We start from the raw sequence: 12,441 nt of genomic DNA on the forward strand, positions 1-12,441 counted from the left end.
TTCTGTGATTCTATGGATAGTTTGTGATATTTAGAGACATTTGCCCAGCCTGCACTCAAGTCACTGGGGCTCATCTTTGAAGAAATAACTGTGGTCAACACAAGTAATCCGGGCACTTGTAACTTATGCTCCAGTCCCCCCAGCAGAGTCAGATAATTATCCACATTACCTGGACTAGACCCCTCAAGTTGCAACAGTCCGATATACTTATCAAAATAATTATTGTTGGCTTTAGTCTGCTTTCCGATCACCCCCATTCCCTGTGTTGGTAATGGTCTCCTGCACTGCTCTATTTAGTGGCCTGGTGAAGAATTAGTTAATCTTGCTCACCAAGCTCAGTTTTTGTGGTGGTTGCAGACTCTTGCTGCTTTCTCTGCAATCTTTGCCACCATTACCACCACCCCTCCTTTCTTCTCACTGCGTTTCACACTGCTGAACCGGAAATGACATCCTTCACACCGCAATGCTACCTTGCTACTGGGTACATGCATGTTGCCTTAATTATGCCCCATCATAGCACGGGCTCGGGTGTTTTGTGCATCGTAAAAGCCCCTCCCCAGGCCTTGCCTTCATGGTCTCTACAGCTCAGCCACTGGCTGGGTATGTTTGTGAACTATGGTAAAAGATGCAACGATGTAGCTCTATAAAGCTCAATATCGGCACGGTGGGACAATGGTTAGCGCTGCTGCCTCACAGCTCCAGGGACCCTAATTCAATTTCAGCTTTGGGTGACTGCCTGTGTGGAGTCTGCACGTTCTCCCCGTGTCTGCGTGGGTTTCCTCCGGGTGCTCTGGTTTCCTCCCACAGTTCAAAGACATGCGTGTGGGCTAGGCTGATTGGCCATGTTCAATTGCCCCTTAGTGTCTGGGGAATTAGCAAGGTAAATATGTGGGGTTACGGGGTGGGGCCTGGGTGGGATTATCATCAGTGCAGGCTCGATGGGTCAAATGGCCGCCTTCTGCACTGTAGGGATTCTATGAAATGTTAAGAAATTAAATCCCACACATTTACTGTACGTTTCACAGTACATAGTGTGTTACAGTTTCTACTTTTCAATTCACACTGATGCCAGTAACTGATTTCCTTTTTCTCTGCATGAGTTTATTGAACTCATTTTAACGTTGAGTGCAGTCTCCCACCCTGCACTTGAATGGAAAACCATCAACATATTTGTTCGATCCAAGCTGCTGTTGAACCAAAGCTTTTTGATGGTTGCACTTGTCTTTCAGGTAGGCTTCCAGTATGTAATGACATTCTACGTAACTAAACCCAATGTGACGAAATAGAAATTGTTCCCGCATCGCATGCTTTCAACTGTTTAAACTACTGTGCTCAAATTTTCTGGAAAAAAAACCAAGTGGTTTACATTCTCCTTAAAAGTTTGCAACAGATGCCCTGAGACACATCTAAACTATTTGGAGACAATTCAATACAAGGTAGAATCCTGTGGCAAGCCACCCCACAAATCTTATTGCAGGAACAACATATCAAGATTAAAAATTATACAGTCTTGCCCAATACATTACAGCTTCCTCCAATTTACTCAAACACTTAAAAAAAAAATGCTCTCCCAAGCTCATGAGAAGTTGAGTGAAGGCATTCCCATTGGTGCAGTGATAGATGACATGGTATTAAGAGCTCCTTCAGTAGATTATAAAACGGCAATACTACTGAATTGGCAAGCGATGACATTACTTGACCAGAACCAAACTGCACAAACTGTCAATGTTCCACACTTGCCATTCCATTTCAAAGCAGCAGTTTACAAGCTCAAAACTTACCTGTGCTCGTAGCTCAGAAGCAGAAATGGACAGCTACATGTACAACTTTTAAAAAAATAAAAACATCTTTGACATGCCTTGCTGCTATTAACTTAAGATAAAAAAAAAACATTATGGCTTTAAATTCCATACAACATCACTGTTCCCAAGGCAATGAAGCAATGCTGAAAGCTCAATGGCAAGACAACAAAAAGTAAGTAAAAAAAGGATGCAGTCTTCACATCGCAATCAGTAAACAGTAAATAACATACTTTTCACAAGCACCATCTTCTGCTGCAAAAGAAAGATGTGTTTACCTGGAAAGAGTCTGGCTTCCAGTAATTAACTGTCACACATTACAAATAAATATTCTTCCCGGAGACAATGGTAGCATTTTAGAATCACTTTTTCAAGGAGATTGGACATTACTTTCCTCCCCCTTTTTAAGGCTGAATGATGATAGCAGCACAATGGTAAACTCAATAAATGGTGTTTTGGTTCAGCGCACACACAGCAACCTGGACATCGCGATCAATAAACTGCAGTGGTTTCTGCAATGCAGCCAACTGCACATGTACCTTCAGAAAAGGTACTTTACGGTGCTAAAGCCCACAATTACCAATTATCTAAACTTGAGCAACTGGTTTTTAATGACTTTTACGCACACACAGCCACACACACAGCCTATACTCCAGATCTAAAGATGACAGGAGTTCAGTTAGAATTTCGGACCATTTCACAAACAATACAAAAATTAATACTTAAATCATGACTGATGGCCTTAACTACTGAATCCAATTTTCACAGGGGATTTTCACAGTAACCACATTGCAGCATTAATGTAAACCGACTTGTAAATAAACTTTAAACAATTTGTAACTTTTTACAGTTTGAGAGTACAGCATCTCTCACTTTTGCACTGAATGGTGCTCACTACCTTACTGCTAAGGATGCCCAGAGATGAAAACAAATTCGACTTGTCAAATCGATTCACAACTTTTGCATTGAGCATTTGTACCGTAGATCTCAGGCACTTTTGGGGGAAAAAAAACCTCAAAAAACTCTTGGGCTTACACTCGAACATTTACACTGTGAACTAAAGCCAGATTAATAGACAATAAAACTCATCTATCAGAGGTGCAAAGAATATTTGAAATTCAGCAGTGGAATCACAGTCTCATTGTGCACGTACAGGCTTTCACCATTGAGCCACCACAAGGATGTCAGAATACAATAAGGCAAGTCGCATATTGCACAATATTTCCTTCAACAAAATTGGAATACCAAAACTCAATTACTGCAAGAACAACAAAGGGCAGAAGAGAGATTTTTGTCGCCTGGAAGAAATGTTTAATTATCTTGACAATTCCAGTATCATATGACGACATAGCAGCATTGGTCCAATCCAACCTCGATTTGTCTGGCCCTTTGGTACAGTAAAATGGGATTAGTGCTCCACAGAACCAGATACAGCTGCAAGCTACAAGAAAACATGTGCCTATGAAAGGATTCAGTTACCAGCTGTTAAAAAGTTGTATTGTGACATCCCTGCGTTTAAGGAAGTGCCCGGTGCTGACATCACTGCCCCTGTCCCAAATCCAAATATAAACTTTCCAATTCGTTGATTTCAAAAGGGGCACTAAGCAGAAGAGCAAAATGAGCTCAAGGTTATTAAGTCAACCCTTAAAAGCACTGGCAATTGTCATTTGGTGCATTAATTGTGCGACGCTGCCACAATATAGGGTGACCATTAAAGTGCTCCAGTTTTTATTGAAGCTTTTAATCTCTGGTGAAATTATAGATTAATTTAACACTCATTTTAACCCTATAACATTGGCAAAATGTCTCACAGCTGGTACTGTGCAATAGGCTTTGGGATATGAGGGAAATGGGAATTTGGGGGGTAGAGCAGAAAAGTGCAGTTGAGATAGATGATCAGTTCTGATCTTACTGAATAAGGGAGGAAGCTTGAGAAACTGCACAACTCGTCCCTGCTCCTATTCCTTACTTTCTCAGCCCAGAGGACCAAAATTAAATTGGCTTACAGGCAAAGATGGATTGTGGAAGTCTCACTGTCCGCATGTTCTAAATAGCAGCACAGGCCAATCTCACAGGTAGATGCGTCTGAAGCACTATCTGGGTGTCACAATGGCCTCACAGTGCCAGAGACCCAGGTTTGATTCCTAGCTTGGGTCACTGGCTGATCAGAGTCTGCATGTCCTCCCCGTGTCCGTGTGGGTTTCCTCCGGGTGCTCCAGCTTCCTCCCACAGTCCAAAGGACGTACTGCTTAGGTGCACTGGCTATGCTAAATTCCCCCTCAGTGTGCCCGAACCGGTGCCGGAGTGTGGCGACGAGGGGATTTTCACAGTAACTTCATTGCAGTGTTAATGTAAGCCTACTTGTGACACTGATAAATGCATTTTAAAAAACTTTTTAAACTATCCCTTTCAAATAGAAAGTCATCACCCCCAAGGTAATGGGCGGCACGGTGGCAAGGTGGTTAGCACTGCTGCCTCACAGCACCAGGGACCCAGGTTCAATTCCGGTCTCGGATGACTGTGTGTGTGTGTGTGTGTGTGTGTGTGTGTGTGTGTGTGTGTGTGTGTGTGTGTGTGTGTGGAGTTTGCACATTCTCTGTCTGCATGGGTTTCCTCCGGGTGCTCCGATTTCCTCCCACAGTCCAAAGATGTGTGGGATGATTGGCCATGCTAAATTGCCCTAAAATGGGGATTAGCAGGGTAAATATATGGGGTTATGGGGGTGGGGCCTGGGTGGGATTGTGGTCGGTGCAGGCTCGATGGGCAGAATGGCCTCCTTCTGCACTACAGGGATTCTATGATTTCTAAGGTGCTGAAATCTTAAAACTATATCTGTACCAAGGGGAATTTGTTACATAATAAATGTCAGGATCTCTGCTAAACAGGCACTTGATGTCAAACCTTTTAACCTCTAAGCAGGATTTAGATGCCCTTCAAAACTATTTTATAAATCAGTCTGGAAAAAGAAACCTATGTTAATGTATTTGCTTTGTTTTAGATGAATGCACTGGTTATTTAGCGCATATTCAATCTATCCAGGAAATCGGAGGAAAAAACATTCAATATTGGTCAGACAGATTTTTAAATTATATAATAATCGTTGCACCCCTACTTCATTTATATATAACTTTTAAAATGACATCTTTTGAGTATTTATCTGAAAAACTCCATTCCTGTGAGAAAAAGAAAAACGTTTAGATGCAGCAACCTTTGAAATAAAAAAATAAAACAAAATAGGCTGAAATGAGAGAACATTCAGGAAACTAAAAGGGGAAAAGAAGGATAGTAATAAGTTAAGTGCATGGACGGAGATGATATTAATTTCATGCAGTTTTTAAGAAACCGGCACTCACGCCCCACAGTAGTAGCAGAAGTAGTAGGAGTAGTATTGCCAGTAGAAAGCACTACATGTGTTGGGGTAGAAAGATTTTTTACATCGTGGTGCTGGCTGACTATGGAAGGCTGCCGCCTCAGCGCTCCCTGCAAGGAAGGTCCACCCTGGAATGTGTTCACAACGCCCATCTGCAAAGAATCAGAGAGTAAGACAGCTTTGCTCCACATCGAAAAGGTTGAAAGAGCGAGGATGCGGGTGTGAGAGCACGCGAGCAGGCAAAGGTGGTTAGAGAGAGAGATAGAGAGAGAGAGAGAACAGAACTGGGTTGGAGGGAGGGGAAGAGGGAAGAGGGGAAGATTGGGGGCTGAAAGGGAGAGACTTGAGAACAAAAGGGAATGAGGAGGCAAAGAGAGGAAGTGATTGGAGAAAGGAAGAAAGTGGGTGGAGAGACGAGGAAAATAAAGCAAAAAAAAACAGCAAAAATAACTGAAAAGAAGTAGAGTCCCAGTTATACTGGACAAGATCAAGCGCCCCACAACAAGAATAGAATAGTATAAAGGAAAAAAAGGCACTATGAAAATGTGTAACAGCCATTTGAAGAGAGGGGAGAGAGACAGAAGAATAGGAGTCCTGAAGCAGAGGTTATTTTTTGGCCAGTTAAACAAGAATTTGAATACAGATTGGTTCTAAGCACTTGATATAACTTTGGATGGACATTACCTAGAGGAGGGACAGTTTATATAAATACTATTTGATTTAAAAACAAAAAAAAAAACAGTCCACCGAAAGACACTGGTAACAATAATGGAAACTGGCAGCTTTTTTTTTGAGGGGGGAAATGTTGTCTAGTTCATTTTGAACAACGGCTTCCAGTCAGCGATCCTTTGCTGTGGTGGGCTATGAGTTTGTCAGCATACCTGAGTCTGGATTCTATTCAGACCTCTGAACCAGAGGATCTGGCCCCGGCGAAGTTCCATCTCGGCATGGTCAATCTCGTCATTATCCTCCATCAACTCTCCCTCGGGGATGTCGTCCTTCGTTGTGCCATGGCCAGCTTCCTTCAGGAACTTGAGGCGGCTCGTCGGAATCGTGGAGATTAGCTGAAGAAAATACGTTGACTTGCTTTAATTTGCACGATTCCAATTTTGAACATTGTGGAGCAAAATGAAGGAAGGGTGCGAATGTTCAAAGTCATAAAGCAGTGGATAATCATCGAATCCCTACAGCGCAGAAAAAGGCCATTTGGCCCATCGAGTCTGCACCGACAACAAATCAGGCCCTATCCCTGTAACCCCACGTATTTACCCTGCTAACCTCCCTGACACTAAGGGGCAATTTATCATGGCTAATCAACCTAACCCACACATCTTTGGTCTGTGGGAGGAAACCGGAGCACCTGGAGGAAACTCACGCAGACATGGGGAGAACGTGCAAACTCCACACAGACAGTGACCCGAGGCCGAAATCGAACCCGGGTCCCTGGTGCTGTGAGGCAGCACTGCTAACCACTGTGCCAACGTGCCACCCCGAGGACTGGATAAACTGAAGCCACTGTGATAGTTTTAAAAAAAATCCGATCATTCCTGTTAAGAGCCTTGGGACATTTTTATTATATTAAAAGGTTGCATGTTGATGCTATTAAGAAGGCAAAAACCTTCTCAGGTCATCTTGTCATTCAAGTTAAGCTGGCATAGCACCGTCCCTCTTGGGCGATAACAAAAACCCCATCAAGAATATGACTGAACAATCAAAACAGTAGAAAGGCACATTTGTAATGTTTGCTGGACTTGGTCTCGATTAGGTTGGCCGCATTTTGAAACTGCTAACTGTGTGGATCAGTGACAGATGAATACTGTAGCTTACCTGTCCCCAAAGAAGCTCTCCAACCCCAATGAAAATGCACCACAGCCACTGATCAAGAGTTAGCCCCGAGCAGCTAAACGGCTTCCCTCCAAACTCCACAATAACAATCTGTAGCAAAAAGAAACCAATAAGTATTAATTATATAACTCGCATCAGATCAGAGCCTCACATCTTAAATCATAAAGTATTAATTTTCAGACAGCATTCATTTTCAAAATACAGGAACCTAAAATCTGGTGTACGAGTCTCACTTTCACAGAGCTCGCCAAACTAATATTTCTACCCATAAGGGAATTTTGGGAACTTGAAACAGGGGCTTACATTGATGTGCTACTTACAAACAATTTTTTAAAAAACTACTTCCAGTAGTTTTTTAAAAATTCATGTGTGACATGGGCGTCGCTGGCTGGCCAGCATTTATTGCCCATCCCTAGTTGCCCTTGTTCAGAGGGTGGTTGAGATTCAAACCACATTGCTGTGGCTCTGGAGTCACATGTCGGCCAGACCAGGTAAGGACAGCAGATTTCCTTCCCTAAAGGACATTAGTGAACCAGATGGGTTTTTCCGACAATCGACAATGGTTTCATGGGTTATCAGTAGGTTCTTAATTCCAGATTTTTAAAAAACTGAATTCCAATTCCACCATCTGCTCTGGTGGGATTTGAACCCGGGTCCCCAGAACATTAGCTGAATTTCTGGCTTAATAGTGCAGCGATAATACCACTTTGCCATCACCTCACCTCTAATGGATAAGCTGACAAAAAGCTTGATGAGACCAAATCTTACACTAACATGTTTTAGTTTAAGTTTATTTTTTAGTGTCACATTAACACTGCAATGAAGTTAGTGAAAACCCCCGAGTCGCCACACTCTGGTGCCTGTTCGGGTATACGGAGGGAGAATTTAGCATGGCCAATGCACCCAACTATCTGATCTAAATCTTAAAATTCGTCAGCATGTTAACAACTTTGTTCATCTGCAACTCCACATCAAACTTAATATTTCAGTTCAACAGCAAATTCCTTACCATCACTCTTAAGCCACAACAGAGTTTGATCAAATAAGCAAGTGAGCAGTGATTTGTCAGATGGCACCAGGATTTTGATTTTTTCGTAAGTCACCCCGAAAGCATGAGAACTAAACGTTGTGCTTCACCTTTCACTGCTCTGGTTAGAGGTACAAATGGTGCAGAAACTCAACAGCCCTGCAATGTCTTCAGTTCTCTAATGGTGTAGATATGCAACCTTTAGTTTTATAGTAATGCAAAATGGCGTTAGATACACATGATCGTAATATGGAGGGTGTAACTTGGGGAAATTACTGAGGACATTAGTGTCCGAGTGTGTTGAAGCCCCTTTAGTTCTGAATTTGAACTAACTGCAGTCAAATTCCAGATTGTGCAAGCCCTCCATACAATTTAAGTGAGATTCTGCTGCAAAGATCTGCAGTTGTACAAATTTCTCACAACTAAAATTTACATTACATGGGTAAATTTGCTGAACCAAGTTGCTGCAGGAGGATTTGCCGCTAAGGGGCACGCGCTGGGAATCAGGATGCATCTTTTTTGTCCCTACTCAAATGAAATGGATGGAAAAGGATGTCTGAATTTCTGATGTGCATTCCCTGCAGGCAAGGTTCCCACTATAAATTCATGTTTTGAAAATTATCCATCACAAAATTACCCTTCAAGGCCAAGAGCACAGTAACACACTGTTTAGCACTGCTGCCTCAGTGCCAGAGATCCGGGTTCAATTCCCAGCTTGGGGGGGCGGGTCACTGTCTGTGCGGAGTCTGCACGGTCTCCCCGTGGGTTTCCTCCGGGTGCTCCGTTTCCTCCCACAGTCTGAAAGACGTGCTGGTTAGGTGCATTGGCCGTGCTAAATTCTCCCTCAGTGTACCCGAACAGGCACCAGAGTGTGGCGACTGGGGGATTTTCCACAGTAACTTCATTGCAGTGTAAGCCTATTTGTGACACTAATAAATAAACTTTTATAAAAGATGGGAGTGACTTTCTTTCCAAAAGTTCACACTCTTTTTCTGGCAAGTACCGACCAGCTTGAAGACGGACAATTCTTACATTAGTAATTCAAAATAACAAATGATTAATTTGATGTCCAGGCCCTGTCGCACTTTTCAGTAGTTGTTCATGGGAAACTTAGATTTAATGAACCGCTCTGATGTCTGCCAAATGCTTAAGGTAAACAGGAAGAGATTAAATGAGGCCAGATTAAAAGGTCAATACTTGTAAAAGTCTGCTGTTCTACACAAGAACATTTCCCACTCTCAATACAAAATTATAGTCAATAATCTAAGTTTCTACTAATTGTAAAGTGAGCAAAACTTCACTGGGCAGAAAAGCATCAAGTTCATCACGACATACATATCTGCCTGTTGCCACGGGCACAAAATGTGCTTCCTAATGCAAACCATGTGCACTGCGTTCTCTGCCATATTGCAGTGGGCACAACAGCTTGCATTTGCTATTGAAAATGTAACAATTATATTGCTACAGAGAGGTCACATACAGTTTAAGGAAATACTCCATGGGTGGGGTTTTCCAGCCGTGCTCCCCCCAAAACTGGAAAATCCCGCCCGAAGTCAACAGACCTTTCCATGGACCACCCCTTGTCCGCTCCAATTCCCGTGGCGGGTGGAATGGGAAAATTCGCCCCCATGCCTTCAACAAACTGACCGAACAAGTCCTTCACATTTAGTTTTAGAACTGAGCGATACCATCTCTTTATCCCCAAGAATAATTTGCTCAAAAATGGGTGTTAGATGAGAAGCCAACACCTCTCAACCAGTCAGAGGGAAAGCAACTCGCGCTGTATTAAGCCTTAATCGACCATGTACCTTCAGACAGAATGGCATGTGATCTATACTTTGTACTTTGACATGAGATTTTAAATTTTTTTTCATGAGATGAAGTTATTATGTGTTGCCCATTCCCAATTGCCCTAGAACGGAATGCCATGCTTGCCTACTTTACAGGGCAGTTAAGAGCTGTGTATCTGGAGTCACATGTTTGCCAGATCATGCAAGGATGGCAGATTTCTTTCCCCATGGGTCACAATGAGTCAGATGGGTTTTTACAACAATGATAGTTCCATGGTTACCATTACTAGGTAGAGTATGGATACAGCAGACCAGAAGAAACTTTTCTCCTTGGGGAGGGATCAATGATGAGGGAGCATAGATTTAAGGTGAAGGATAGCAGGTTTAGCGTGGGTGTGAGGAAAAACAGTTTCACTCAAAGGGTGGTCATAGAATCATAGAAATCATAGAAACCCTACAGCACAGAAAGAGGCCATTCGGCCCATCGAGTCTGCACCGACCACAATCCCACCCAGGCCCTACATTTTACCCACTAATCCCTCTAACCTACGCATCTCAGGACACTAAGGGCAATTTTAGCATGGCCAATCAACCTAACCTGCACATCTTTGGACTGTGGGAGGAAACCGGAGCACCCGGAGGAAACCCACGCAGACACGAGGAGAATGTGCAAACTCCACACAGACAGTGACCCAAGCCGGGAATCGAACCCAGGTCCCTGGAGCTGTGAAGCAGCAGTGCTAACCACTGTGCTACCATGCCGCCTGGAGTCTGGAACTCTCTGCCTGAGAGGGTGGTGAAAGCAGAGACTCTCATGACATTTAAGATGCATTTAGAAGTGCACTTGCGATGCCAAGGCACACGAGGTGCTGGAAAATGGAATTGCAATAGTTAGATAGTTTGTTGGTGACTGGTGCTGACACGATGGGCCGAAGGGTCTTTTCCTGTGCTGATACTTCTATGATTCTATTACTGAGACCAGCATTCAACTGCATGTTTTCAAATTCTGCAAGCAGCCACGATGGGATCTGAACCCTTTGGATTATGAGTCCAGGGTCACAACATCACTGTAAAGTTTATTTATTAGTCATAAATAGGCTTGCATCAACACTGCAATGAAGTTGTGAAAATCCCCAGGTCGTCACACTCTGGCAGCTGTTCGGGTACACTGAGGGAGAATTTAGCATGGCCAACGCACGTAAACAGCATGTCTTTTGGACTGTGGGAGAAAACCGGAGCACCCGGAGGAAACCCACATAGACATAGGGAGAACGTGCACAGACAGTGACCCAAGCCGGGAATCGAACCAGGCTCCCTGGCGCTGTTGAGGCAGCAGTGTTAACCACTGTGCCACCCCTAAGGCGGCAAATTAAACAGAGGGTGGAAGGTCAGCATTGCTCGTCTTATTTCACCCGCTTAAATGCCCACTCACTCCCCACAGAATGGGTTTGCAAGGGAGCTGAAAATTAAACCCCCCATTAAGAAAGAAAAACAAATATACAACTAGAAAAACGGCCCTACCTGAATTAGGAAAGTGCCCACAATAATACTGCAAAAGATGGGATTCCGGAAAATTGCTTCAAACACGTTCCGCTCCCCGTGAATTTTGCGAGCATTGATCTCGTTGAAAAGCTGCATCATGACGAAGGTGTTGAACACAATGGTGTAATGTTCCGAGGAAGGAGCATGGAGTGGAGCATTCCTCCCGCTGTCAATGTCAAAAAACTTCTCACCTGGGAAAAGATGCTTGCAGATTAACAACTTGCAATGTCAGTCCGACGTTCAAAACACTGGCAATTTAATGATCAGTAACACTTTTCATTGAAGTGCACATACTTTTCCCTTAAACTGATATGGGTAGTTTTCTCCTTTCAAGTTGACCACTAAAATCTTGTTGCATGGAGCCCAGTCTCCATGGACTTTCTTCAGTTTGAACTTTGCTTGGTCAGAAATGAGTTCACTTAACATGACCAGGCCCCCTTAAACATTTCAGAGCTATGAAAATCAGTTTTATCAAAGATTAGAAAGAATTTATTAAGGAGCAGCCGTCAGTTAACCAAAATTTGCACCCAATAATCAAGTGAAATTCCATTTCCACTTCAATGCAGACAAGAATACCTCAGGTAAAATCAGATTCGTTAACAGAATAAAAGGCAATAAAAAAAACTTTTTACCCTCACATTGTTCAATAAAATCGATTACTTAATAGAATAAAAGTCAAGCATACGATAGAATCATAGAATTCCTACAGTGCAGAAGGAGGCCATTCAGCCTATCAAGTCTGCACCAACATCAATTCCACCCAGGCCCTCTCCCCGTAACCCCACGTATTTACCCTGCTGGTCCCTCTGACACCAAGGGTCAATTTATCATGGCCAATCAATCTCACCCGCATATCTTTGGAGTGTGGGTGGAAACCTGAAGGAAATCTATGCAGACACGGGGAGAATGTGCAAACTCCACACAGTGACCCAAGGCCAGAATCGAACCCAGGTCCTGGCAATGTGAGGCAGCAGTGCTAACCACTGTACCGCCGTGCTGTCAAACACAATAACGAAAAACTTTTTATCCTCACGTTGTTCAAGCGTATCAAGTTTGTTTCATTATTTT

At 43.2% G+C, this 12,441-nt stretch overlaps 1 protein-coding gene across 9 annotated transcripts in view; it reads right to left on the reverse strand.

Annotated features, from left to right (window-relative positions):
* Positions 1–12,441, reverse strand: part of LOC144511825 (plasma membrane calcium-transporting ATPase 1-like) — a 269,405-nt gene that overhangs the window by 12,036 nt on the left and 244,928 nt on the right. For 5 of the 9 annotated variants that reach the window (XM_078242182.1, XM_078242184.1, XM_078242180.1 and 2 more), the window contains 4 exons: positions 11,353–11,564; positions 6,997–7,104; positions 6,051–6,233; positions 5,235–5,321 (listed from right to left, as the gene is read on the reverse strand). In XM_078242182.1, coding sequence (XP_078098308.1) covers positions 5,235–5,321; positions 6,051–6,233; positions 6,997–7,104; positions 11,353–11,564 — 590 coding nt within the window. Of the gene's footprint in view, positions 1–5,152; positions 5,322–6,050; positions 6,234–6,996; positions 7,105–11,352; positions 11,565–12,441 lie in introns of all 9 variants that reach the window. The other 4 variants (XM_078242189.1, XM_078242188.1, XM_078242186.1 and 1 more) reach the window with 2 other exon arrangements.

The sequence above is a fragment of the Mustelus asterias genome, chromosome 25, assembly GCF_964213995.1.
Source record: "Mustelus asterias chromosome 25, sMusAst1.hap1.1, whole genome shotgun sequence".
Classification (NCBI taxonomy): Eukaryota; Metazoa; Chordata; class Chondrichthyes; order Carcharhiniformes; family Triakidae; genus Mustelus; species Mustelus asterias.